Raw genomic sequence first — 27,140 nt, 5'->3', positions numbered from 1 at the left:
CCCACATACCATTATCTAAAAAATGAATTACTGTCAATTACATCCTGTAAAAGTGAAAAAAAAAACTCACAGTATGACTACCTTTTTAAAACCATATTTCATTTTTTTTTTTTGCTTTTTTAACATCTGGCATGACAAACAGATATGTATCATTTGCAATATTGCTTACCTTTCTTCAGAAAGCACACAAAAACACACATTCGTATACACCTTTTATACTCAGTGGTATTAAACATGACTTAAGTTTTATTAATTACATGATGGGTTATATTTCTCCACTCTCATCACATATGAAGGCGTACTCTAGGAGCAATCTCTCCAGCAGCTCTGTCGCAATGGAAATGCAATCACCTTCCTGATCAGCTCCCCATCCCCAGGAAATGGCCATGCAAAACAGAAGGCTGTGCAAACTATCAGCTGCACAAAGAATTTCCTAAACCTGACATTTAAAAAAGTACAGTAATAAAGTGAGATTTCTATCTTTAAAGATCTTACTTTTGATACTTAACTACAGGAGAGACCATTTAAGAAATTATATCTGACAATAATTACAGAGAAAGAAAAACTGATACATTTTCAGCATTATGTCATGAAGAAAACAAATGATCAGCAAAAATAATTACTGGCATTGTAAGAGTACCTTAATGATTAAAGCCAAGTATTAACTGTTTTTCAGTTAGTAATGCTGTTGATTCAAGGGAGTTAATTATAAGACACGTTTCCAACCCAAAGACCTCACCTGTCGCTCTAGTGTACATTGACCACTTCTACTGACCACCTCTACCTACTCTTTTCGGCTCAAATCATTCTTACAATCAAATCATGATAAATATTTCTTTGAACAGGTATGAATTTATTTCAATAACCATGTCTAATTGCATGGTAAGCTTTGTGGTGTATTTTAATGGTCAAGAAATCCAGTAAATGTTACAATTTACACTTATCAAACACATCTGCAGGCAACTTTGCAAATAATAAGATAATGTAACATTTCAAAAAGCACTTAATTCACTTTTTGGTCAAGGGGGACGAAGCCTTGCTTCAGCCTTGCTTGCATCATCGCAGCACTGCACCAGTTCACTACAGTGTCTACACCCACATTCAAAATGGGAGAATTTACAATAAGTGATAACCTAATATGGCAGTGTGATAGGAATATGGAAGGGGACATAGAGCACCCAGAGCAGAAACCCATGCAGACATGGGAAGACATGCAAATGCCATATTAATGACAACAACCGATGTAGAATTTAAACACAGGAAGCTGGTCCCATGATGCAGTAATAATATCCTGCATGCCATCCAATTAACAGAATATATTTGTAAAATACAAGATGCAGTATTACTCATAGCGTCAACATCAGACTAAAAGTCATTCAAATACAGTTAACATGTCCAACATTAAAATCTAATCATTTTTAATTTATACAAAATGCTTAAGATGCAATAAGCAAATGAAAAATTTCTGTACATTCATAGATTAGGAAGAATAATATATGCCCTTTTAAGTAAGTAACAAACCATGCAAACATTATTTTGATTTCTGCAAGAAAACCATAATTTAATGACAAGCAATGACATGGTATCTGTAGAAAGATATTAATCATACTGCATATTCTACTGCTTTTTAAACATAAAAGGTAATTTATACTTCTTTTCATTTATGAATCTGAAGTTTTTATCCTAAATGATAGTCAACTTGCAGTGGTGCTTTATTTTCTAAAGCTGTAGTCAGGTCAGGCAGGGCAGTTTTCACTGGATTATAAAATGAATCAGTGACAAGACTAAACTGTCCATCTTGTAGTTTACAACCATACACTTTGGGGTGACCAAGAATCTGATCTAAGACTCCCACCCACGTCAAACAGTTAGGACAAAAGATGTCTGAAGAAAGCCAATTCCACCTTCTCAGACTTAACATACCTCAACAACAAGCAATTCTGTAATATTCAGCATTATACTAGCAGACTCACAAACTGCTTTTTAGTTTATTACCTATAAAAAAAAAGAAACTTTAATACCATACAAATATCTGCATGACTTGTGACCAAGACACCATTATGTGCGCACCTGTGCAATCAATTAGTATTTTAATGTTATAGACCCACTATAGCTTGGTTTCATGTATTGTCCGATTGTTAATTGTTCTGTGTAATACACTTTTTTTAATTTGATACAATTACATACTTCTAAATATTAATTTTTGCCATTTTAATATATCTGTTTTGACATTGTACTATATACAATATTGTCCCTATACGCTTCTGTACCAGTTAGACTTGCAACAAAACACCTGGTTAATGCATCCATCCATCCATTTTCCAACCCGCTGAATCCGAACACAGGGTCACGGGGGTCTGCTGGAGCCAGTCCCAGCCAACACAGGGCACAAGGCAGGAACCAATCCCGGGCAGGGTGCCAACCCACCGCAGGACTGGTTAATGCAGTGACAAGAAATTACACTGAACAAAATAACATACATACAAACTGTCTATGTAAAATAACAGGTTTTACCTAACTACCTACCTGTTGTGTTGGTTTATTTTGTAAAAGCATCATAGACAATCCTTGCTCCTGATGACTAACTCTTCTTGTTTTCAAAGTAATGTATGTACTAAATAAATAATTGCCCCCAATATAAACAGTTGCAGTAATTTGAAAATGTGCACGTAAACAGAATAGAATGTGATTTTTTAATGTTAGCATCATGTCAATGAAACGTGGCAGTAACACATCTGCCTGGTTCAGAAGTAAAAGTTTATCTATCCTAAATACACAGCCCAAGGCCACAAATGATACACTGAAATGTCAGGTGATTTTTAGCATCTTTAAGCTAGCAATCAAACTAAAAGAATGTACTATATTGAACTGTATAGAACTGCAGGACAGAGCGAGAATCAGTTTTCATTACACAGGTCACTGACCTTTCTCCACTGCCTAAGCGTCACAAGTGAAGACTTGATTTTTGAGCCATAGTTTTATTTATCAAAAAGTCCTCCAATCAAGGTATTAAACATAATTACCATTTTACTCAGAGATCAGGAAGTCTGCAGGAATGAAAACAAGCAGATATGTTCGGTTGGTAAGGTCAAAGTTGTGAAATGGTAATGTGACACCAACAGTCCAAAAACAACATATTATAAAAACCAAGGAGCAACCCCAGCAAACCTAGAAATCCAAGATAATTCCACGACAACTCAAGAAATTTCAAAAAGGGTGTGTTTATTTAAAATGAAAAACAACAAGGTAGGATAAATAAAACTAAAACAAACAAAAAAGTATCCGAGAGCATGACAAAACCAGTAGCTTGCTGTTACACTAGACCTTAAGCTATTTTAAAAATGGATGTTTTTATTAAAAATGATAAGCAAGGAAGAGATAATAAAATAAAATCATCTATCAGAGATAATGATAAAACCATAAACCTGATGATATTCTGGGCCTTTCACAAAGAGGCTTGAACCTCTACCTGCCAACAAAAAAGTGTCTGCGTGTTAAAAACAAATTACACAATTATTTATTCCTCAGTTGGCTGAGGGATATTAACAGTTATATCATTTGTATGTTTATTTATATTTATATGCACATAGGAATGGCTATGGTAGTTAACACATTCTCTCCCTCCCAGTACAATACAGTAATTTTCTATAATACAACCACTCTTTCTGAAATCTCATATAACATGGAAAATTTCGATCCGATTTTGTTTCAGATTTTCGTTAATGATATACTAGCCTTTCATTCATCTTCTATGTCATTAGCTGAGTAAACATCTATACATAAAAAATGATTCTAAGCAGTTTAATGGTACATTCAGACTTCTACAAATATACTGTCATATAAATTAAACAGAAAAAGTAGTAGGGGTGGTATGGACAAAAGTAACAGTAGAATTAAATTTTGATAGGTTCAGTAGATGCCAGTATAATAAGAGAAAAACATACTTTTTAATATATAACAAACATGTTACTCATTACATGTGGGGGCCTCTTATCCATTGAAATGCACTGCTACTTAAACAGATTCAATTGCAGGTATTAACCTCTCTTGAATTGATAAAGCACAGATTTTTTCTCTCTCTCTCTCTCTCTCTTTCTCTCTCTCTCTCTCTCTCTCTCTCTCACACTCACTCACTCACTCACAGTACAAGAAGTTGCTTCTTTTTGTTCTACCATCCAGTTTGCACTGACTCGCCAATCAAGTGGTACCACACAGCAATTTTGGTACTATTCTTAAAGGGCTCAGCTCACGCATTACACACAATTCACTTACAAATCCATACACAAAGACGTTACCTTTAAGACACTCATGCTCTGAAACAAAAATCACATTTCCTACTTCCTTTTCCACACAGGATTTTGTGTTGTATGTTTAAATATGTTCACAAATTTTCAAGTAATTTCCAGCATACTGGTAAAATGTTTTTGTTTTTTTTTTTTTTATAATATGAAATTCATACCAGAAGTAGAACTTCATCCAGTGTATAGGGATAAAGTAGTATATCACTAACTGATAGCCACAGAGAACATAAAATTCAGGAAACACATCAGCGAATGATGTATAGAAATGCTTGCAATGATCCTGACTCGTCTCCATTTTCATTGTTCTGTGATGTAAGCGTTGTATCTTTTAGTGCTACTTCAGTTCTTTAAACACAGAACGTAATAAAATATCCTTCTATAATTTTGCATTAATTACATATATTTTTTTAATCAACAGGTTAACCACAGATATAAAAAAGAAAGCTATAATGCAGCCTATATAAAAGTTTACAATAAAATTTACAGCTGCAGAAAATTAACATAGTTGGATGTTAGAATTTTGGCTGGTATTCATTAATGATCTCATTTAATTAACAGGATGAACTACTGGTAACTTCAAGTGATAACTTCAAATGAAGTAAACTTCTTTTTTTCTCTGCTATCCTGATGGTATGGGGAGAGCAGTACCGGACTTATGCTGAGTACGTTGTACTTTGTTCATTGTAATGCAATCCTTAAAAATCAGTAAAACTTAAAAAATGAATGGATGGATAAATAAATCAATAAATGCACCATTATTTTATAATCTTTAGACTTAAAAACTACTAGTATCTCTCTATTGAATATCATTTGATAACTTTTCAAGTACTCTGTCCTCTTCTTCACTGAACATGAACACAAACAAAATATGTTAGAAGCTTTAAGATTACCAAATTATTTAAGAAATGGCTCTGGTGGTAATTACTGGTAGATAATTCTGCACAACTGTTTACTTCATGTGACATTAAACTTTGACGACAGCTAGTCAGTTAATGTAAGCTTCAAATTATAGGAATGAAAGCAAACAAAAAATAAAGTTAGTAACATCTTTTCAACATCTACTTTACCATGGCCAATAACCGTCAAAATTGAAAGATTCTGAATATAAAGAAATAGTGGCTACCAAGCAACGAACAAAGAGGATAGCAGCTTTCCTCATCTTAAAAAGAAGCAAGCAAATGACCGATTTGAATTAAGAAAAAAAAACATTTAAAGAAATGGCACAACATTTCAAAACATGATCAGAAAAAAATGTATTCTATTTCTTTCAATAAAAGTAAATATAAAATGTTGAGAACATTGCGAGTATCTGGTTAAAAAGGCAAAAAAGGTAACTTCCAAAGGTGTCTGTATAAGATGTGCAACAAATTGTTTTCTAAAATCACCAACAATAACTAAAAGTGAAATATAAAAAAAAAAAAAAAAAAAAAAAAAAGAAAACAACAAACTTGTTTTGTACTACAGTATTGAGCAACACTGGACATCACATTAAATTTGTTTTGATTTGCCCATATTCTTGAAGTTATGCAAGGAGACTGAAAAAAAGGGATTGATACCATTAGATACTACTGACTAGATAATAACTACTAGGCTAAAGTGTAGGCTTAAAGCCTCTGTATATTGTAATACATTTATACCATATCTGTACAAAGGAATTCCATACTTTAAACCTGGGCTTCATTTAACATTTTGTGAAGCTTTAAGCAACAGAACATAAAGGCTGAACTTCATAAAGTTATATACAATTACAAAGACATTGAAACCATGGTATTTATAAGACAAAATGTATACATAGAGCAAAAATTAATCATAAAATTACTACACCTGCCTAACATATGTAAAATTGTGAGGAATAGTGTAAACACCTTAAAATCTCCATTATCTGACATACAGTATATACAAAATGTTAACACAGCCACAAAAGAAGAAAAAAGGGGAAAAAAATAAATGCTTTTTGTGAATTTCTAGCATAACAGATAGACTGAAAGTGGTGCCACACTGCTGTACATTTACTCATTTTGATGCCAGCATATGGACCAATCCCTGGAGTAACTCAAAACCAAACAGCAACATGAGCTGCTGTCAATATTACATGCAAAGCAAGGGGAGGGAAAACATTTTTTTTTTTTTTTAAAGAAAAGGTGCTTAATATGTTATGTCATATTCTTTGGCATTTGACAAAATATGGGAGGCCAGCAGGGGCAGGAACCAAAGTAAATCATGATAACACTGTGGTTACTATGATGATCAATAGCAACCGTGCCACATTTTTCACCAAATACCATAATGTCAAAAAAAAAAAAATAACAACTCGGAAAGTTGTAAGCAAGGTGGCTTTCCAAATATTTACAATAAACTAAGCATCAACAAAAAGTGTCACCACCGTGCTGACTGCACAATTCATTTGGATTCCAGTCAAGTAATCTACTCTAAGTGACATTGCTAGATATTATATTTGAAAAGAGAACATAACCCTACTGCTCCAAAAGGAAAAATCCTGGTCGGCAACCACAAAATGAATTAAAAAGTGATACTACATTCAGCATATATAACGATGCTCCATGCAAATTTCCCAAATTATACCAAATAACAGGATATTAAAGTATCAAATTAGAATGCTATAAACAGAACCATCTGAGTGCTCATGAATGTAGGATCAAGGATGAGAAACTCAAAAATGACCCCAAGAGGACCTGACACAAACCTGGCCAACTGTCTAGATACTGGCTAAACGCCTGTAAGCAGCCGCTTGCTACAGGGGAAACAATACAGAACAATCCATAACTAAGGGAAAATTATACATAAATATAAAAAATGTGTATATATAATGAGTATATACAGTATTACACATGGGACTGTCCTGGTTGTGCAAGGGGGTCCCTGGTGTCACAGTGGCTTTTGTGGGTTTCATCCCACACAATGATATTTGTGCCCAATTATTTGATGGCTCTAAAGTGGCCTACTATAAAGGCATTTGCACGTTCATGGTCTGTTTGATTGACCCAAATCAGGGGATATTTCGTTACTTTGTTTCAATTAAAATTTAGTTTAGTTATGTTTCACACAGTAAATGTTCAAGCTAACTAAACAAACATATCAATAAACATCCAGTCAGCATGTTGTGAACTTTTTTCATTGGGCAGAAACAGTTTTTTTATTCAAGGAAAAATCCTCATAAAGGTTCAACAACAGTTGTGTTTGCAGACCGCTGCATTTTCCATAATTATTTGGTTTATTTAGCAAACACAGCTCTATCAACAAAGCATTTATTACTGAACAACTGGAAGAATAATTAACAATAATGAGCTACTACATATGGTACGAAAAGGACACCTTTCAAATAGAGGAGTGTACAAAAGAAGACCAGCTCTGCTGAGGGCATACACCGATGTGTTTCAGTTTTATGGCAGCAGACATATCAGGAGAGTTTCATTTAACTGTATGATGTTGTGTATTTACTCTCCAGTAGCCAATACGTGAATGGTATCTCGATTTAGTTTATCCCAAATTACGTGTACAGTCTTATCCCTTGTAAATGTTATGTACATATATTGAATAAAGTTTACTTTAGAATGCTGGATTAACATTTAATATACAGTACTGTATAAGACAAAGTTAGAGTGCATTCTTTTCTGCATTGTGCATAAAAATAAATCAAATTGACAGGACATCCCACCTGCGTGCATCACTTTTGTGGTGTAAGATTGCGGAGTTTGCTTGTCAGTCTCACAGTGTACTTGAAGTGCACTTCTTGCCACTTATATATGTACTTTGGTGGACCAGATTGTGAATTTACTCCTTTTGTTTCTTCAACTGCAGTCTGAACACATGCAAGAGAAGCTCTGAGTTACAGTAGAATTAGGTGCAAGGCTTTCTAAGATTGATAGGTAATTGTGTGAGGTGTTTTATGCAAACTCTGTTTCACCTGCACCTATGTGCATATTTAATTTTACCTTTTATTGCTTTTAAATTTTCCATGTTAACCCTTGACTCATTATGCTGTGAATGAGATTCCCTAATTACTGGCAACAGGTATGAAGTGTGACGTTTACAGCATAAACAATTTCTGCCATAATGCACAGTATTTCATGTACTTAGATCAGTCCCATGTCAAACCACATTAACACCTCACGCAACCTGTTCTAGGGTTTACTTTATACACTGCATTGTGACCACCCTTCCCAAAGGGTCTGGGAAAAATTGTTTTGGTCCACACAGAAGAGTGTGACTAGCATGTTCACATTCACCTAAATGAACCAGACTTTAGGAAAATAGCACCAGAAGTTGAAAAAAACATGCCAAAAGAACTAGGTGTGAAAATGCCTTTTGTTGGACTGGGTGTGCACAATTTAAGGTCTGTAATGACTGCATTTCCATGTAGTTTTGATAAGTAGTCAAGTAAGGTTAGGAATCAGACTAAACATGTTTAAAAAAATGGATGAATATATACTATTTAAATATGTGAGTGAAGGTTAAATGAAGAGATTCACACTCAATTGCTGTAAATCTATGGCACACTGCCATTGTTTGACCTGTTCAATTAATTTCCTTCTGTAAAATATATTTGGGTGATAACAAAAAGTCCATTTGGAAACCATTTTCTGTCAAATCATTTCCTCTATATTTTTTAGGGGTCACAATAAACATGTGGTTACTGTTGAGTCCAGTGAAAGCAATACCCTAAATAGGCATCACACACTGTCATACATTTTTAAAATGATCAGGCACCCATAATAAATAGGACTAAAGCAGGTTGGGCGCAGATTGGATTGTATAAGGATTATGTCCTAACACAGACAACCATACTAATATATAAATACTCTGACTCTATAGATTTTTTTTTTGTTAATACAATTGGAGGTAGGTGAAAAAAACAGGCACTTTGTATTGTTTATTTCTTATGTTATTTGAATTAATTTTCTTAAACTTATGAAGGACTAGCACCCCAATTAGAGTTGGCTCCTGCCTATATCTCAAGCTACCAAGACAGGCTCCAGGAAAAAAGGACATCAACCATGGATAGAGCAGCTTTAGCACATCCAGTTCATTCATGTATGAATTAACATGTGATGAACACTACTATCTAAAATGACTTTACCTAAAACTGGCACAGTCCATGTTTCTTTTAACCACTCCAGAAATGGTGCATCACATTAATGGTAAGTGTATTTTCAAGTTTAAGTTAAATTAAATTACATCACTGAATTCTTATAACTTTACTCTTCCATACAAGCAGAAATATATCTAACAACAAAAAGGCAAAAAGGATGCAATAGCTGCAAAGTGAACATAATAATTTGACAACTTCATGCTTACTAGAATGTTCCAGTAATTAACCTTCAATTTGCATAAACACTGGCCAATTGCAATACAGTCTTTACCTGCATACCGACATAAAAATAAAAGCAGACTGATACTGTAAATTGTTTTTCCATTCAGATTGTTAAAACATTCAAAAAACGGAGAAGATTTAATCCATTTCTTTTATCACAGGAAGATCATTTTCAAGGGTTCTTGATGCTGCTGCTCGTTCCTCAGCAAATTATATCAAATGTCTTTAACTACATTAGAAAGCAATTACAGCTTAATGGCTGTTTAAATCCATTATCAACATTCTTCTAACCTTTTAATATTTAAAGATAATATTTAATTTGTGAACATTAATGGACTGTCAGAATTAGCACGTACATATTTAGCTTTTTCAGTTGCATTGAAAGATAAGGCACTACCCCCAAAACAAAAATGTCACAGAAACTCAATCCTCCCCCTCACTTCCCTGTCAAATCCTTTTCCACAAACATCCCAGTGTTGTCGCACACAGGTCACCAGTTCAAAAGACCAATGGAAACTGCCAGCTGGGAATACCAATTCTTGGCTAGTTACCTCTTTATTTTAAAACTGCAAATGTATTCAGACAACCAGCATGTCTGGGACATTAAATACTGAACATGTTCTATGTTTAGAGCCTTCACAGGGATTCATAACCACCCCTTTCTTAAAAATGCACTCGCAAAGAACTCAACAGGCTTAAATCGTTTAGCTACCGTGTGTAAAATGGCATACGAGACACTTTTTATTGCATTGTTTGCTGAGATCGTATCCCTCAGTTTGTCATATTCATTTAATTAATCTAATTAGTGGTTTAGTGAAACATCAGCCGATAAGAATATTAAGCAAATAATTAAATAATATCAAGCATGTCCAAACATAGCTCAGTACAAAGAATAAATTAGTCAAAGTAAAGCACATGGTATGTATACTTAGAATTAGCCATAATTTGGTTCATTTTCTTAACTGCTGTTAATATTATTTACACAAGAATGTAAATTTAGTATCAGCAGCAAAAAGAAATACTGTTGCATGCTTTAACTCAAGCAATAATAATAAACACAATTTTGCATTAAAACAACTTTTCCTCCCAAATGGCAGACATGTACACATATTATTAAACATAAGAAGCAAGGGGAAAAAAGACATCTTTTTGGTACTAATATAAATTATCTGAAATTGGTAAGCGCAAGATTATCATACTGTAATTAGTATGACAATGGCTACAAAAAATGGTATTAACTAAGCTACCATGCACCTTTTAAGGCTTTAAATCCTTACTTTCACATGACAGGGAAGGATGCCTAATTTATCAGACCTCTGCGCCACTTTTTATTTCTGGCATGCATTCAGTCCTCACCATATAATATGTCAGAGCAACAACTCATGGCAATACAGTAAACTGTACTGATCGTATAATGCGAGGAGTTACACATTTAATCAACGAAGTCTACAAAGATGCAGAAGAAAAATTGTTGAATAAATGTACTGACACTAATTCTTAAAGAATTACTCTCTAAGGAAATATTATTTCATTCAAACCTTAATGAACTATAAGTAATGCCATATTTAAACTATAAGGTCTTTGTGAAGAAATCCAATCTAATGGGTGTGGTATTTATAGTACTTTGCACTATCAAGATGCAGCCAAAGCATTTACACACACATTTAACTTAAATCAAATGTGTGAACGCTGTGATGCAGTGATGGAGGTAGGATATCAACATGGATCCCCATGTGTTTTTAGAAGCATAGATCATTTCCAAAATATTTTGTTTCAGCACAGAAAGTTTATGATATTATAAGCTTTAGTACTTTCTATCATTATTTCCTCCACTTTCACTCGGACAGAAACTTGATATACAACACGATTCAAGAGTGGTGAGACTATAGTTTGTTAGGTGCTTTGATTATTCCAATAGCTGAGGAGCTTTCAAATGACATGAACAAAATTTGAATATATGTTTAATCGTTGTTACCAACACTTTTCTCTCTTGTTCTCTCTCCTTTTAAAATGTCTCATGCAGAACAAAAATAACATAATGAAGCCACATCTTTCAGTGAAATCCAGAAAGATCAGATTGGATAAGGGTTAGGGGAAACACCTCAGAATTCAATACCACATATGAAAGCAGCCTGTATTTAATCTCTGAAAAGAAAAAAAATACAAATTGTGTTTTTTTTGCTGTTTACACTGAGGTGTTACCCATTGCATAGCTGCGCTCAGGTCCTAATTTGGGATACTAAGGTGGTTCATCGTGTGGTGAGTGAGGTGACATGCTGAATCACTGCATACTCCCAACCTCTCGCACACCAAAAAGTGATCTGTGCCAGATGTGTAAAAATCAGAATCAAGTCACATCCGTGTGGTAGTGCAAATATAGCCTAAGGCAAACCATCTAACTATCCATTCTTTAACCAGTACAGATTTATAAAGACACACAGTCTAGCCTGGCAACAGAGGAGCCAATCCTGAACAAGGCTTTCACTTGAAAAGTACATACACAACCTTGCAACTCATTCATGGTTGCCATTTACCTTAGTTTGTAAATGTCACTGTAAGAGGAACATGCAAAATGCATGCCAGCACTGCACAGGCCCAGAATTGAAATTTAGGAGTCAATAGCTATAATTTAGCAGTACTACCAATGCACTCTATGCCACCTTCATTCAAAAGAAGCAAGGATGTTTTATAGTATTATCAAACAAAATCAATATGGCTGTTTTAATGAACTGCTAGAGATCACATATTTGATAAAGTCGTTTCCTTTTTTCAGGATCATTCCAATGATAAATAATAACAAAGTGCAAAAAAAATAAAAAAAAAAATAAAAATACAGTATATACATACATACACACACACACATATATTATATATAAATAAAATGTTCAATATATAAATACTGAATATATACACACACAAAAACATATATACATATACACAAACACACTTCTCAGCAGAATCAAAATCACTTTAAATGTAAATTTCTGTTCTCATAACATGGACTAGTGATGGCTATGCTTCAGATATCACTGGCAAAAAAGTTTGGAAACTGTCCTGTCAAAACAGTATGAATTCTACAGAATGAAAAACTTATCTTGGTGAATCTTTCTAACAAAGGTTTCAGTGTTCCGGAAACGGCGGGAATGGATCCATCTGTCATAACACTGTCATCACAAAATCATGAAAATATTAAAATGTACGATAGCTCTAATGATTTACCCTAAAGACAGACATGACTGGTGGGTCTGCAAACATCTGCCAAAATGTTCTACTAAACAGTTAGCTACAATCAAAACTAAGGAAAAACATAATGTTGACATTTGGGAACAATCTATAGTAGGTGATAATCTTAACAAAATAATCAGCCAGTAAACAAGTATTCCCATCTCTCTCTATTGATCAAATCCAGGTACATAATCTCCTTCAAATATCATGCAAAATGTACTGCTACGTGTTGCATCTAATATTTCTTCCAAATGCAAAATACACTTACAAAATGCATTAAGTAATCATTCAGTTTAGAGAACAAAAAAAAAAAAAAGATCACAGAAAAGCATTTAGTTTTTTTTATTATCAACTTTTTGCATGCCATTTCCTGAACAACTAACATACAAAGCTGAGAAATAAAGGCCTGAGACAGTGTCAACACCTTCCAACTGTTACATTCATGAAAATTCAGGCACTTTTCTGTTACAACTTGCCAAAAAGTATCACTTATTCTGTTATACATGAAAAATGACACAGTACTTGAAACTTTCTATACTGAAATGTGCAAAAATCAAACCCAACTTCTACCAACCTTCTTAATAAAAAGGACTTCAGGATGCAGGAACTCAAAACAGACAAAAAAAGATTCATAGGGAAAGGTGCATCAACAGCAGTCTTGATTTAAAGTAGCACAGTAAATATAGCTCTAGTATTGCATTTGAAATTTCAAAATTTGACTACTTGTTAGGAATCAACCTTGGTGAGACATATGCCCAAAACTGCAGGTAAAGTCTGTACCAAAAGATTAAATAAAATGAATGTTTGGATGTATGGATTTAGAGGACTACACAAAAACTAAAGGGGCAAGCAAACTATGCAGCTACACTGTAAACTACTACTACACTAAAACAAAAAAAAAAAAAGAAATGATAGCCCCAAACATAATACAATAAGTAAATTTCTTAGGTTTTTAACTTGAGTAACTGTTGTGTTGTGGCCAGTTGTGTCCATGCAGCAGCATGTTTAGGTGGCATGCGATAACTGGTGAAGTGCCCTATTTCCTTGAGAATGAAAATGCTCTTCAGTTTCTTCTACTGTTTCATTTTTTTAGTCTTTGCCAGCACATTGCTCTCAATAACTAAGCTTTTGATTTCTGATGGGCTGGGACCTCAATCTACACTAATTGCCCTAATCCTCAGTGAAGTATTCCTTTGAACTCAGTATTAAGAGTTTTTAATTTTTCCAATTATAATCTTTACAAGCATCCTTTCATTGTCGCACCTTCAACAACACCTTCCATCTGAAATAAGAACTATGCATAAAGCATAGACCTAATACAAAGACAAAACAGCATAAATGTCGATAGTTTGCTGTAAGCACTGGTGCAAGACAGACTTTTTCAAACATTTACTGAGTAAACACACTTAGACAGGCTTCTCTTTAAAATTACATGTTGAAAAAAGATTAAACTAAACTATAAGTTGTACTTTAAAAATAAAAGAACTTAAAAGCACAATCAATTTGAATACAGTCATTGAAATAAGTCAACACTATCCTTCACTATTGTAACTGCATTAAGATATATGACTGGCAACCAGCATAAAACATTCATAAAAGTTAAAATTAAATTATCTTTTTACTATTACTTGAATACTCTTCAACCCTGAATTGACTTAATCAGGTTGCAGAATATTATGTTATTATTTAACTACATCCAGAAACCTGAAATTGGAAAAAGAAGATTTAGGAAATGGGAGGATGAACGGTAATATTCATCTTTATAGTGAATACATATATAAATTTACATACACCCAAACACACACACACACACACACACACACACACACACACATACACATACATATATATCATGCAAATACATATACATACATTATGTACATAGACAAAAGTCAAGTTGTCAGATTTAGCTTCAATAAAGCAAGACAGTGTCTAGGCTACACTCTCCAACTTACACACAGACACGTTTTCTACCCACAGACAATGTATCAGTTTATGTTTTCACATGACTTAAACAATTCTTAAGACATAATTTTTCAGAAAACAATAATATGCAAAATTCCTATACAAGTTAGATTAATGATTCTAAAATGCTGACAGAAACTCACTCACTATACAGACTAATACAGGAAATTTGGCAGGCAACACAAAACAAGCAAAAAAACAAGTTAAGAGCCTACCAGTGACTCCATTTAATAGATTCACCTGCCTGGAAAGAGATATCTTTGCACAACAAAGAAAAAGGTTGTGTATAGCAGCCTGAAGATTAGAAGTTACAGGTGGAACAAAGCAAAAGATACAGAATTCATAACCTAGAGGATACAGTTGATAGGGCGAGTAGTAGGGGGCAGAACTTAGAACACTGGAATGATCTTTAATACTTTGAAAAACAATATTTAGAGTAGCAAATACATAACAGCTTTGAAGTTGTACATCAGCTTTCAGGAACATAAATGGCCAAATCATGACAGCCCTCACTAGCTTGTACTATTTGCAGATAAGAGAGTGTGAACTCCACGCCAACAACTTCTACTTCTCGCCAGCAACAAAACCTTAAATATCACATCTTATCCAAGCAACGCAACACAAGAAGGTCACAAGAAATGATTGGTAGAAAGCTACACACAAGGGGAATCAGACAGCTAAACTGGGATTCTTTAAAACACCAGACCTCACACAAGTTATCACACACTTTAGTAGAGGAGCTAACAAGAAAGCATTTGGCAAAAATGGGTGTAATATGAGCAGCCATCCTATGAAATATCATCACTGTACACATACGCCCACATGAACATGCTCTGGAAAAAGAGCATCTAAGGGGCTATGCTGTCAGTGAGCAACAAATACTGATGCGAGAATTCAAAGGCAGATACATGTTGCAGTTTTCAAAAATCAAATTCTTAGCACCATGATGCAACTGTAAATGCTAAAGGAATAATGGCAAATTAATTGTGTGTGAGGTAAACTATATACAAAATTAATAAAAAATGAATGCCTATAGTTTTTGTATGAATCAATAAACATGAATTCATGAAGAGCGCAAATCTAATAAGGTGGTATCTCCAAATTGGGCCAAGGTTTGTGTATAAGATGAGACTAGCCATAGGTCCTATCTTCTGTCTTGTTCTCATCATTGCCAGGATAGGGTAAAGTATACAACAATTTATAATTTATTAAGTTCATATAAAAACAAATGATGGAAAGCACAGACAAAATGTAGCTATAATTACACTATTTTTACAGTATATTAAGTTGCTTGATAGGCCTGCATTGTGTAATGTTCTAAAGACTACCAAAAACAATTTTTTAGGCATTTATAGGGGTAATGCAAACAAAAAAATTAAGGGATCCTTTCTTCTCCTACCAATTAAGAGCGTTCAGGCTTTTTTTTTTTTTTTTTTTTTTTAAATTAAGCTTCCATTGAATCTGTCACAGCTTGTCAAACACAAATCATGCAACAAACTATTTCAATTATTTTCCTTATTTAATTTGCTCTAAATGCCAATGCCTTGCATTTCTACGAGAAGTGACACAGAAAACCAATGTTTAAACTGTTTTAAGAGTTTCACTGTAAGATTAGCTCTGGGTTTATACTTCACTTCTGTAACTGAAGAAAATAACACAGATGCAAGAAAATTAATGTTAAAATAAAACATTCGGAAACCATTTTAACTATAGTATCTGAAAGAACTAAAAATTAAACTGCTACGTTGCTTTTACCCAAAAATATCCAATGAAGCAGTGCCTACAACTCCTATTTCATGTTTCCTGGCCCACCTTCTCAATGCCGTCCAAAAGGATGATTTTGATTTGCTTCCTTCTTCTAGCAGAATTATGAAAGTAGATAGCACTAGCAGGAAAAAGAGTACAAATAAAGAGCATTTTGCATTTACAAGAATAAAAATAGTGATTTAAACTAAGCAAATTAAATATTTGAATACCATACTTGGCATTTTAGCAAAGGTAGCAACTGCTAAATTGTGTTTGCACATGGCAGAAATGTGCCAAGTGCAGCGATTAAGTATCACTGGGGGAGTGCCTGTGTGAAAGCTAAGGTATTATCACCTCAGCTAGTTAAAGTTGTTAAGTTTTTAAATAAAATTTAAAAAAAAAAAGTTTGGGTTACTTCAACAACACTTAATGCTTATTACAGCCCAGCTGAATTCAATTTGTGCACCTAGTGGAAACGTAAGGCACGGATATACCTTGCACCTGCCTCGCCAAAAAAAAAAAAAAAAAACAAAAGTCATTCTGCACATTTTTTTACTTTTATACAATGCCCAAACATGCCACAATCTATTAATCACCCCTACAAAATTTCAAGTGAGGAAAGCATATGCAGTAGTAATGCATTCACAATAAGTTCATAAAGAAAATAGTCAGAGTGAGACAAACCATGAAGTCTACATGATTAGGGAACTTTATTTAACTGCATAAATTTTCAATAATTATGGCAGAATAACAATAAGAAGAATTAAAAGTCTAAACAATAAAAATAAAATAGTTGGTCTCCTATAAGGACAGAATTCAAAACTATGCACCACGTTAAAAACACACATAAATTTACATACTTATCTATAGTGTCACAACAGAAACACCCAATAAACATTTACAAGCCACATGGTGCACCTTGTGGCCTGCTTTTCACATTAACTACAGACTTGCTCCTGCACTATAATCATAGCTTTGATCTCCAAAGAAAACTGCAAGACGGGTTTCATCACTGCCATGAAAAAAAAAAAAGTATCCCACCCCAACAGCCCGCTGCTGAAGCTAAAGGGACTAAATGCCTTGGTTTGTTTTAATGTTCTCTGTTGAACACCTGCAAACATCAAATAAACTTGCAGTTTCTATGCTGGGGATTGACAAAAGCCTTTCATGTGAGAACTGTTCCATGGGAATGTCCTGACAAAGGCTCAGGTTTCAGTCGTCTCCCTCAAGAGATGCAGGAGAAACAAATACAGCAAAACGTGGACGTAAAAGTAACGCTTGTAGCAGCTCCTAAATGTACACATTCCATTACTAATAAAACCATCTCAGTGAAAATGTGAGGTAAAAAAAATGTCAAAAACCTGTGCACTGTTCAACACATGAGTTCTCTCAGACATCTTTTACAATTTACTTTTCAAAATAAACAATTTTTCATCTAAGACATTGCACTACAGATCCATTTTCCTGCCAACAATCGAAAATTTAGACATGTTATCAAAGGCATTATTGTCTATAAATCACATTCAGATAAAAAATAATTCACTTTTTGACAAATGTACTGATGCCACAAAGAGATTATTCCATGTTTTTTTTAAACTGTAACAGGATGTCACATATCAAGCCTCACAATAGCAACCAATGATTCAATAACATGGCTAGCAGAAACAAAGTGCAAAGTGAGGGTCACCTAAATGATTTGCTAGTAAATTATATTTTCTGCTCTGACACACAAAAAAGAAGCAACCTAGCATCAAACAAAAGACATAGGGGAAAAAAATGTTAGTTTACGAATAACCTGAAGGAAACAGCTGATGCTCATGAGGTCAGACTATCAAATGTTAGAAAAGCACTGTTTTACTGTACCCTTTATCAAACCAAAAAAAAAAGCAGCACTGGGTAGCAGTGAAAATGTTTGTAATGTTTCAAAATGCATATGCTAAATACTACATGTGCATATAAACACCTCCCAAAGACTTTTAAAAACTATTACATAATGAGCCAGCATCTGATTGAAATGTGCATCATTTTGCGAAAATACAATGAAAATTCACCAGTGCAGTTTCAAAGACAGCAAAAATTTTAAATGGATAAGTTTATCCATCTTATCTTTCCTATTATTTTTTGTATTTTTAAATTTAGCTGCTTGTTTACTTAGTACTATATAAACCCAAACATACACACATATAAAGTAAAGCTGCACCAAAAAGTTACTTATTGCCATTGTAACGTTTGTAAAACCAAGCTTCCATGTAAAAATTAATAATTATAATTATATCCAAAAAAATAAGCGTGTTATATGATGTTGTATACGTATCAACACACATACACATGCAATGAGACATAACTATGCCTATAGAGAGAGAGATAATAATACGGAAATATGCATAGCCCACCAATATGATATCTTCCAAAGGAAACCACCCCGAAGGCCAAATCTAGTGCTGCCAGAAAGGTGTCAGTCAGCAAAATCACCTTACAGCCAGCGAGTCAGCTGCTTCCGGATGCCCCGTCCTTTTAGTGATCATGCAAAAGTGAAGGAAGTATTCTATCCAAACTCTAGAAAGAATAAGCAACCTACATGCAAACACAACAACCCCACATTCAACCTCCAATAAACTCTTTATGTCCTTGCATGAGCCTGCAGCAGATGGCCTTAAGCTTGAGCTTGCAGATTATTATTCAAGGGGCACAGGTTTTCAGTGCACTATGAAGAATTGGTACTTGTGAAAAGAAACTGGTAATGCCTTTTAAAGATATTACAAAGATTCAAAAAAGACTACACTTTGAGAAAGCTTTGGACCACTTCCTATCTTTCCTGAATGTTGCCTAACTAATTTGACATGCATTTGGGATTTTTAGAGTGCTGCTACAACGTGCCAAATCTCAGGAAAGCATTTAATAGGAATTTTAAACATTGGCAATTTAAATTTTAATTCCAAAGCACTGAATTCTTTCATCCCCATATATTACACACTTAAAAATATGTTTTTCTACAACTCATAAATAACTGATAGAAATAAACAAAGTTCCAAATGAAAGTAAATAAGTAAAACACAGGAAAATGAATTGAAAATCTAAACTGCAATATAATCAAACCAAAAATGACTTACAAAAAGGTTAAAAAAAAGACATAATTACTTGTCACCAGTCTCATAAGTATTCCTGTAATGTTCACATGCCTGCATTGCTATATGGAGGTTTGAATGTGTGAAAATAAAAAAAACTTTGGAGAGTATTAAGGCCTTTCTGAAAAAAACTTAACAGGGTCAGTCTTCTCTAAATCCCAGATCACCCCAAAAAAAAAAAAAAAAACAAAACACCACAATGAACTCCAGTTTCCTAATTCTACCTCCCTTTATCAAATCACATGATACAGAACTACCACATAAAACCTTTAGTGCAGGAATGTACTAAGAAATAAGACATGGCAATGTCAAGTAAATCAAAAGATATGTTATGTTTATAAATGGTAGCACTGAATTGGATCTTCTGCATTCCCTCTCTATCATTTTCCTAATCCTTGCCAAGCTACATCTTATTAATCTCAGAATAATCAATGCAGCAATAATGCACAAAAGGCTAGATCTTATCTTAGACAATCGTCTATCTTCGAGACAGTAATGTATCCATTCTTGATGAAAACCAGAAGTAAACAGTTATAAATAAGACTAAGTTGATTTGGTGGGGTATTTGCATGTACTGTATTAAAAAAATAAACAGAAAAGGGCAAAAACAATTACTCATCATTCTTTAAAGATTATATTATATGACACGATATGATGATAAAAATAAAAAAAAATTAAAAGCAAAAGGTGCTTGCCAGCTTATCCCCAAATATCCAGTATGTTGCTATGGTAAGAGCCCAGACACTGCCGCTGGCACCTTCAATCCTGACATTGTGCCAGGACATCACCTAATGAAGCAAGCTTCGTCAAGGCCCACTAACAAGAACCAACTCTAAACAAAAATCCTTTATTTGTTTGTGGGGGATGGGGAGTTGCAAAAATAATTAAGCATTCAAAAATGCCTCAAACAGAAAATTAGGGTAAAATTTGTTCATAAATTGTTTTCCGCAACAAAGAGTTTAAAAATTCAAACTAAAATAATATTTTTCTAGATTCTTCAAAAATATATAAAGGATTACTTATTTACTTTCAATTCTGTACTATAAGTATTCTTGGTAAAAAGAAATAATAGTCCAGGACTGTTTTAAAGTTTAAAGTACACAGATATACTCCTCATTTGAACCAAAAAAAATGTAGTGAAAATAACCAATTACTGTCAAAAAAAATTCAATAAGATAAACACTGCCTTGACCTTTGTTAATTTTACAAATAAACTGAAAGACTGTAAAAATTATACATATTTTAAATGTTCTTGACGTTAAACCAACATGCGAAATAATGAGACTAATGGGTTCTCTATAACCTTTATGTTGAATTGGGCAGGTCCTTGATGAAATCCAAGAGTTACAAAGCATGAATAGGCAAAAGAAGCTCGGCATTTTAGGTTCATCTATTTGTCGCCACTGAAATGGACCAAATAAAGTCAGATACTATTAAATTGCTCTTACTTACATATGACCTAAAATACAATGCTCAACAGTGAATTAATAAGCAATGCTCACTAAGAAAGCAGTAAACTAAATATGACAAGGCTGAATACTTTTTTTGAGAGATTTCAACAACAAATAAATCAAATTGGTGCAATGCATCCAATAGGCATACAGCTGAAGCACTTGTTCCCCAATTGCACTTGTACACAATCTATTAAGACCGATCAAAAATATAAACACACCAACAGAAACACAGGGTTTCATTATTCAACAATCTAAAATGATTTTATTGCCTTGTGTTTTGCACATTATCACTGCTAAAGAACAGTGATCTTAAACTGTATTCGTCTTTTTTTTTCTTATTTGTGATGTTAGGTTTATTAGGGAAAAAAAAATCTCATTGTATTACTGCATTGACACCAATCTTTGTACCTAATGAGCACAGATAAAAGAACCCCCCCACCACTACCATCATGAGCGCATACACACATACACACCCACCCACAGAGTGTGAGAAAGTATATTTTATTTGCATCAGGATCTTTACACAATCTGTTCAGCATCCCTGTTAATTTTAAAATGACAACAAATAATACCATATCAAAAATGTATCATAAATCTGAATGGATTTTTTCCCTTTGTCAAAAAAATAAATTTTCAAATGAAACAAGAGCCAAATCTACAACGCCGCAATAGAATTTCTTCTTCTTCAGACAATTCTAAACCAAACCATGAATTTCAAATCAACTACTAAAAACAAACTGAAATTACTTAGAACAAGAAACTAAACTTAGAACTATCTACAACACAGAAAAAAAAATTTCGATTAACCTGTTCAAGAATATATTAGCAGTAGCATTCAAATGAAAGCTCAGTATGCAATATAACAGAAAACAAAGTGGTAGCAAATTCGTATCCAATGTGTCAGTTTTTCCCCCAAGTTTCCAAAGGCACGAACATACACACATGCACACGCACACACACTTCAAGCTCAGATTTACATACTTGTGCCTGTGAAATTTCCACTTCCAAGTGAGGTTGGTCCATTTTTTCCACTGCTTACAGGGGGGGAAAACATCTAAAAGAAAACAAAGCTGAAGTTAAAACAAAGGAATAACCCCCACGCGTGTAGGCCACTGCAAGTTTAATCTTCCTAAGCAAAACATTTAGGAACTCAAACACAGTACGTATTACAACTTAGCAATATAAATGTAATAGAAAAGTGTATACTAAAACACAAACATATATGTGACAATGAGTTTTCTACTTATACTATATGTGTATATCTCTCACACATAAAATGGTCAAAACACATTCATTATGAAAAGAAAACAACATGCACATTTAATTTTAAATCAAATACTCTTTTCATGATTTATAATGTGCAGCTATAATGGAAACCTTCATATTAAAAAGTCTGCCTGAATTAACTGTCATCCATAACAGACTGGCAGGTCTACTGAGCTACAGAACTAAGGACTATATTATGAAGGAGATGTAAATCCACTGAATGAGGAGTTTAACAGTAACAGTTAAATATAATCACCTCTCCTTAAGTCAGCACTTTACAAAATAAACTTTTTGAGGTGCAATTATTCATTTTATCCTTATAGTTAATGCAGGATGCTGAATGACAATCACCCACATGAAAAGTTGTCCAAAAACATAGATTTCAAAAGCATGGCCAGAGGCGACATTTCCTGTCCTAACTCCCAAAACTGTCTCTCACAAGACAGTTCTTGTCCAGTGTTTCCAAATACTGCTTTAACTCTCCTGCTTTTCCAAACCCACCTGAGCAGGTTGGGATCCAACATTGAGAAATGAGGATTTGCAAGAACTCTTTATTTTATGTCAGACTAGAAATGTTCTGTACAACTCCAAAAACATTAAATTGATAAAAGGAGCAGAACAAAGGAAATCCTTAGGATTGTCCACAACAAACATTAACTGCTACATACTACACTTTTTACTTTCCTTACTACTACAGACCTTTCGCTTTTATACGTTAAAAATGTGCCAATTAAAACAAAAAAAGTGTACTGTTACAGATGTCTACTACACTTGTATTGAAAAATCTGCAGGAACGACAAAAGAAGAACAAAACAAGAAAAAAAATACTTAAAAGTGAGATATACTACCATTGATGTTGGGAACATTTTCAAATCGCTGTTTCTCATCTATAAGACAACAAAATTACTAAGGCAATATCATTTCTTTTTGGAAAAATTGTTTCATTTTTAAATCTACATTATTTTAGTACTTCCTACATACAAATTAAAACACAGTACATAGCAATACGTGCAGAAATACTACCCATATTTTATTCTTTACCTCAAGTAAATAGAAAATGAAACAACAAACATTACATTTTACTAGACACTGCACGTATATCTAGCGAATTCTTTGCACAATATTAACAGCTGGTAAAATGTACTTACCGCACTGAAATCTAGTAAATCGCTCAGTTCTTTGTCTGTCCCTAAGGCAGCCATTCGCTGTTGATGATGCATTTTAGCAAAATCGCACAAACCTAAAAACATGGAAACAAATCGCGATCAGAAGCCACCGGGTCCCGCACTGACTTGCCGAAGAGAAGGAGGAGGAGGAGGAGTAGGTGGGGGAGGAGGGGGTGGTAGTGAACGAAGAAGGAGGGGGCGCGTAAAAAAAAAAATCAAATCACTGTTTGAGATGTTTCTCAAAATCCACAAGATGTCCTGGAGTCAGATGATTCCGCTTTGCATTGTGATAATATGAAAAATAAAAATTAACAGGCAAAAAAAAAAAAAAAACAAACAAACTGCCACCCTCACCCGATTCAGTGCTTTTCAAAGCATCATTATGCAACAGGAGGTTCGCACCGAAGGAATAGAAACAAAAGTAACGTTTTGCGGGAAAAGGGAACGAAACAAGGTAACAAAACACCCCTTTGTACGACCCAGCTCTTTTCCAGCTTGATCTCAAAGTCTTGCTGTGGTTGCTAACAAAACCGAATACGTAATTGAACGAAAATTTTTAATGGACAAATAACAGAAGAAAGTGCAAGCAATGTCGGGAGGGTAGATAAAGAGAAGCGAGCACGTGCACTAAAGCGTTTAAGTGAAAAAGTGACAAGATCGTGGTCCCAGATGAAGAATGCATAATGCGCACCAATGCATTTTTTGGGGAAAGTGAATAAAGAAAAGTGATACATACAGTGGTGTCCAAGAGGATAAAGGGCTGGCAATGTGTCAGTGACTGTCTTCCTCTACCCTAAACCGCCCCCTCCCATTTGTATTAATCAAAAGCTCCCTGATGGGCGATTTAGATCCCCGGTTCAAGAAGGCCTTTTTTCCCCCCACCTCTCATTTTAAACTCTTCTGCGTGCCCCCTATAAACAGAACAAGTAAGGACAGTTGTCAAGCAGTACCTTTCATACAAACGGATTCGTACTCTCAAACAACCCGGTAACAATGCCTCTCTTCGCCGCCGCAGACAACCGCAGAATCCTTAAAATTGTGATTCCCGTCGAGGTACTTGTTTCGGGTGAAAGCAAGAAGTTCTCAACTCGAAATTCAGCATCAAGTCAGACCCGGCGCGCCTCAGCAGCCAACGGCACGATAATAAGAGGAAGAAAACGCATGTCACTCAAAAACAGCAGACGATCGCACGAGCTGCGCTTTGAAGACGCTGTCGGTTTGTTTGAAAGTAATGGGGAAAAATCCATAAAAGCAAACCATCTGGCTGGATTAGGAACAGTAGAATAACAACAATAATCATTTACAAGTTAATGTCTGCGTCCTTCAAAACTATATGGGTTAAAAAAAAGTGCAAATGTTTTCGTCATATTAAAAGGTGACAGTCCACCAAGAATGAATTTCATAAGCCATGTAGACAGATGACATCCTCACTGATTCGGCACACTCATCCAGTTTCTACAATTCCCAATTAAATATCGGTCATTTTTGTGCTTCTGTTTTTCACTTTTGAGTGGAGATGGAGGAATGGAATACTGAAGGTAAATAACTACGGCGACCTACACGCAGTCTTGTTTCGACTTGTATTGGTGTTTGGCATTGTTTGGTCCTGTACTGCATAAAGCTATTTAAGGTGATCTGTAAATCGTAGTGTGATGATTCACGTCGTTATATAAAAAGTGAAGATCAAGCGTTCTAACAGCACGTTTTCTTTACAATGCAATTTTATTAATAATGTTTTAACCTAAACAGGCATATAAAATAGTACTGTATGTACATGCACGCACAGATCAAGACCATTAAGAAGCGCACGTGCGCTCGTAAAGGCGGACAGACTTGGGAGTTTTTTTTTTTTGTTTTTTTTACACACGCAGCCGGCAGCAAAACAAAACACCAGCAGCTCATACTTTCTTCGCCGTTAACATTAAACATTATTTAAAATGAGTATATTTCTTGATTATCGCAGCATCCGACATTCTACCAGTTCCAAGATCGGCTACTTTGTGCATATAGGAAACACATTATTTTCAATTTAGGAGCTTAATAATTTAGCACCAATAGAGCAAAAATGCACAATCTCCATGCAAACGAAATCTATGAAATGTCACTTTTGAAGTTAAAGAAAAATAACGGTTATGCAGCAGACCGGAAAGTTTATAAAGTTCCGCGCCGTAGATGCCAAATGAATCTGGAAATCCAAATGAAAACCAGCAACTGCAGAATAGATCTCTTTTTAAATACACAAAAACAATAACAAAAAGTGCATTGGCGAAGAAATCGCTTTACCTTGATCCGTTTATCCCCGACAAGCCACTCTTCTAAGCACTGTACTGTACACTAAAATATAAATAATATTCTTAAAGCATTAAAATATTTCCGAAGCCCTAATATAAATAAACATATATATATTTCTATTTAAAAAACATGATTACAAGCTGATTCTGGCAAAACGCAACTGTAAATCCAGGTGTTTCCCGATGTTTTGGTTGTATTTTTGCTTCTCGGATATCCCATTTACTTTCTATTGACTACCCCAGCATGTTTCACAGAAGCACGCAGTATGTCCCATCCACATCCGGGACGCACGTGACCCTCCAAGTCCGGGTCACGTTCTTGTGACGTAATTGCACCCCCACCCCTCAAGCCTGTCCTTCACAAGTGCCTGAGGGTCCTAATTGGTCAGGGTATAGGAATGGAAGCGACAGTGGTTTGTAGTTGTTCTGAGCCGAATTAAAGAAAAGGCGGAGATCGTAATAAGTAATGCATTTTGGTTTATTTTTAAAACTTTTGAAGTGGCGTCACCTTATCTCTTTAAAAGGGAACCCATTTACTCAAAATAGGCAACATTTTATTTCTTTTACTTTTGATTTCGAAAGTCTCTTCGACGGACAAGCGTCCTTAGAGAGCACTAATTCAGTGTTAGAAAGCAGAAAGGAATGCAGCGTGCCGAGGTTGTTTTTCTCTCTCTCTCTCACTCACTCACTCGCACCCTCTTTGCGAGCGATTTGAGCAGCATTGCCCCCTCCTCCGAAATTAGGCGAGACGCTGCACCTCGTGAGGTCGGGATGAAATCAAAGATACGCACCATCTGCCACTGACAGGTTTTGAATGAGGAAAACCCGCGAATCCGCTGACATTACGGCGTTACCCCAGTGGGAGAAGACTTGTTTCGTGGCCAGCACTTGATAGATTTTCAACAGAAGGAAACCCAAGGTTGCCACCTAACAGTTTTCACCGGAGAGTAAATTGTTTTGGAAGAAATCAGCCTATCGAGTGTCTAATAATCTTTATCTAAAACTTACCGTACATGATAATTGAAGTCATTTGCACATGTAAATGGTTGCAATAGAGCCTTAAGGGGTCCCGGTCAAAACTGAAAGTCTGATCTGTTCAGTAGTGGCATTTGCAGTCTCATGTCATCTGTATACAAATAACCGTTTGTGAAATGAGTTCTAGTTTCCTATTTTTTCTGAACTGCAGCAGGCCTTTATTAATCAGTCATATTTATGTATGATTTTGCTGACAGATTGCTACCTTGTCAGGGATGAATTCACTTGACTGAC

General features: G+C 34.7%; 1 protein-coding gene across 10 annotated transcripts in view; it reads right to left on the bottom strand.

Moving 5' to 3' along the window:
* Positions 1–26,144, bottom strand: part of LOC114652251 (transcription factor 4-like) — a 319,999-nt gene extending 293,855 nt beyond the window's left edge. The window contains exons 1-5 of one of the 10 annotated variants that reach the window (XM_028802545.2): positions 26,010–26,138; positions 25,864–25,914; positions 23,563–23,654; positions 23,263–23,301; positions 22,130–22,202 (exon numbers count right to left, since the gene is read on the bottom strand). In XM_028802545.2, the coding sequence (XP_028658378.1) occupies positions 22,130–22,202; positions 23,263–23,301; positions 23,563–23,634 (184 nt within the window). In that variant the 5' untranslated portion in view covers positions 23,635–23,654; positions 25,864–25,914; positions 26,010–26,138. Of the gene's footprint in view, positions 1–22,129; positions 22,203–23,262; positions 23,302–23,562; positions 23,665–24,530; positions 24,713–25,863; positions 25,915–26,009 lie in introns of those variants that run through there. The other 9 variants (XM_028802536.2, XM_028802539.2, XM_028802537.2 and 6 more) reach the window with 9 other exon arrangements.
* Positions 26,145–27,140: the final 996 nt, after the last annotated feature.

This window comes from Erpetoichthys calabaricus, chromosome 5 (assembly GCF_900747795.2).
Source record: "Erpetoichthys calabaricus chromosome 5, fErpCal1.3, whole genome shotgun sequence".
Taxonomy (NCBI): domain Eukaryota; kingdom Metazoa; phylum Chordata; class Cladistia; order Polypteriformes; family Polypteridae; genus Erpetoichthys; species Erpetoichthys calabaricus.
The sequence above is the reverse complement of the archived record's forward strand: the minus strand, read 5'-3'. Positions and strand labels throughout refer to the sequence as shown.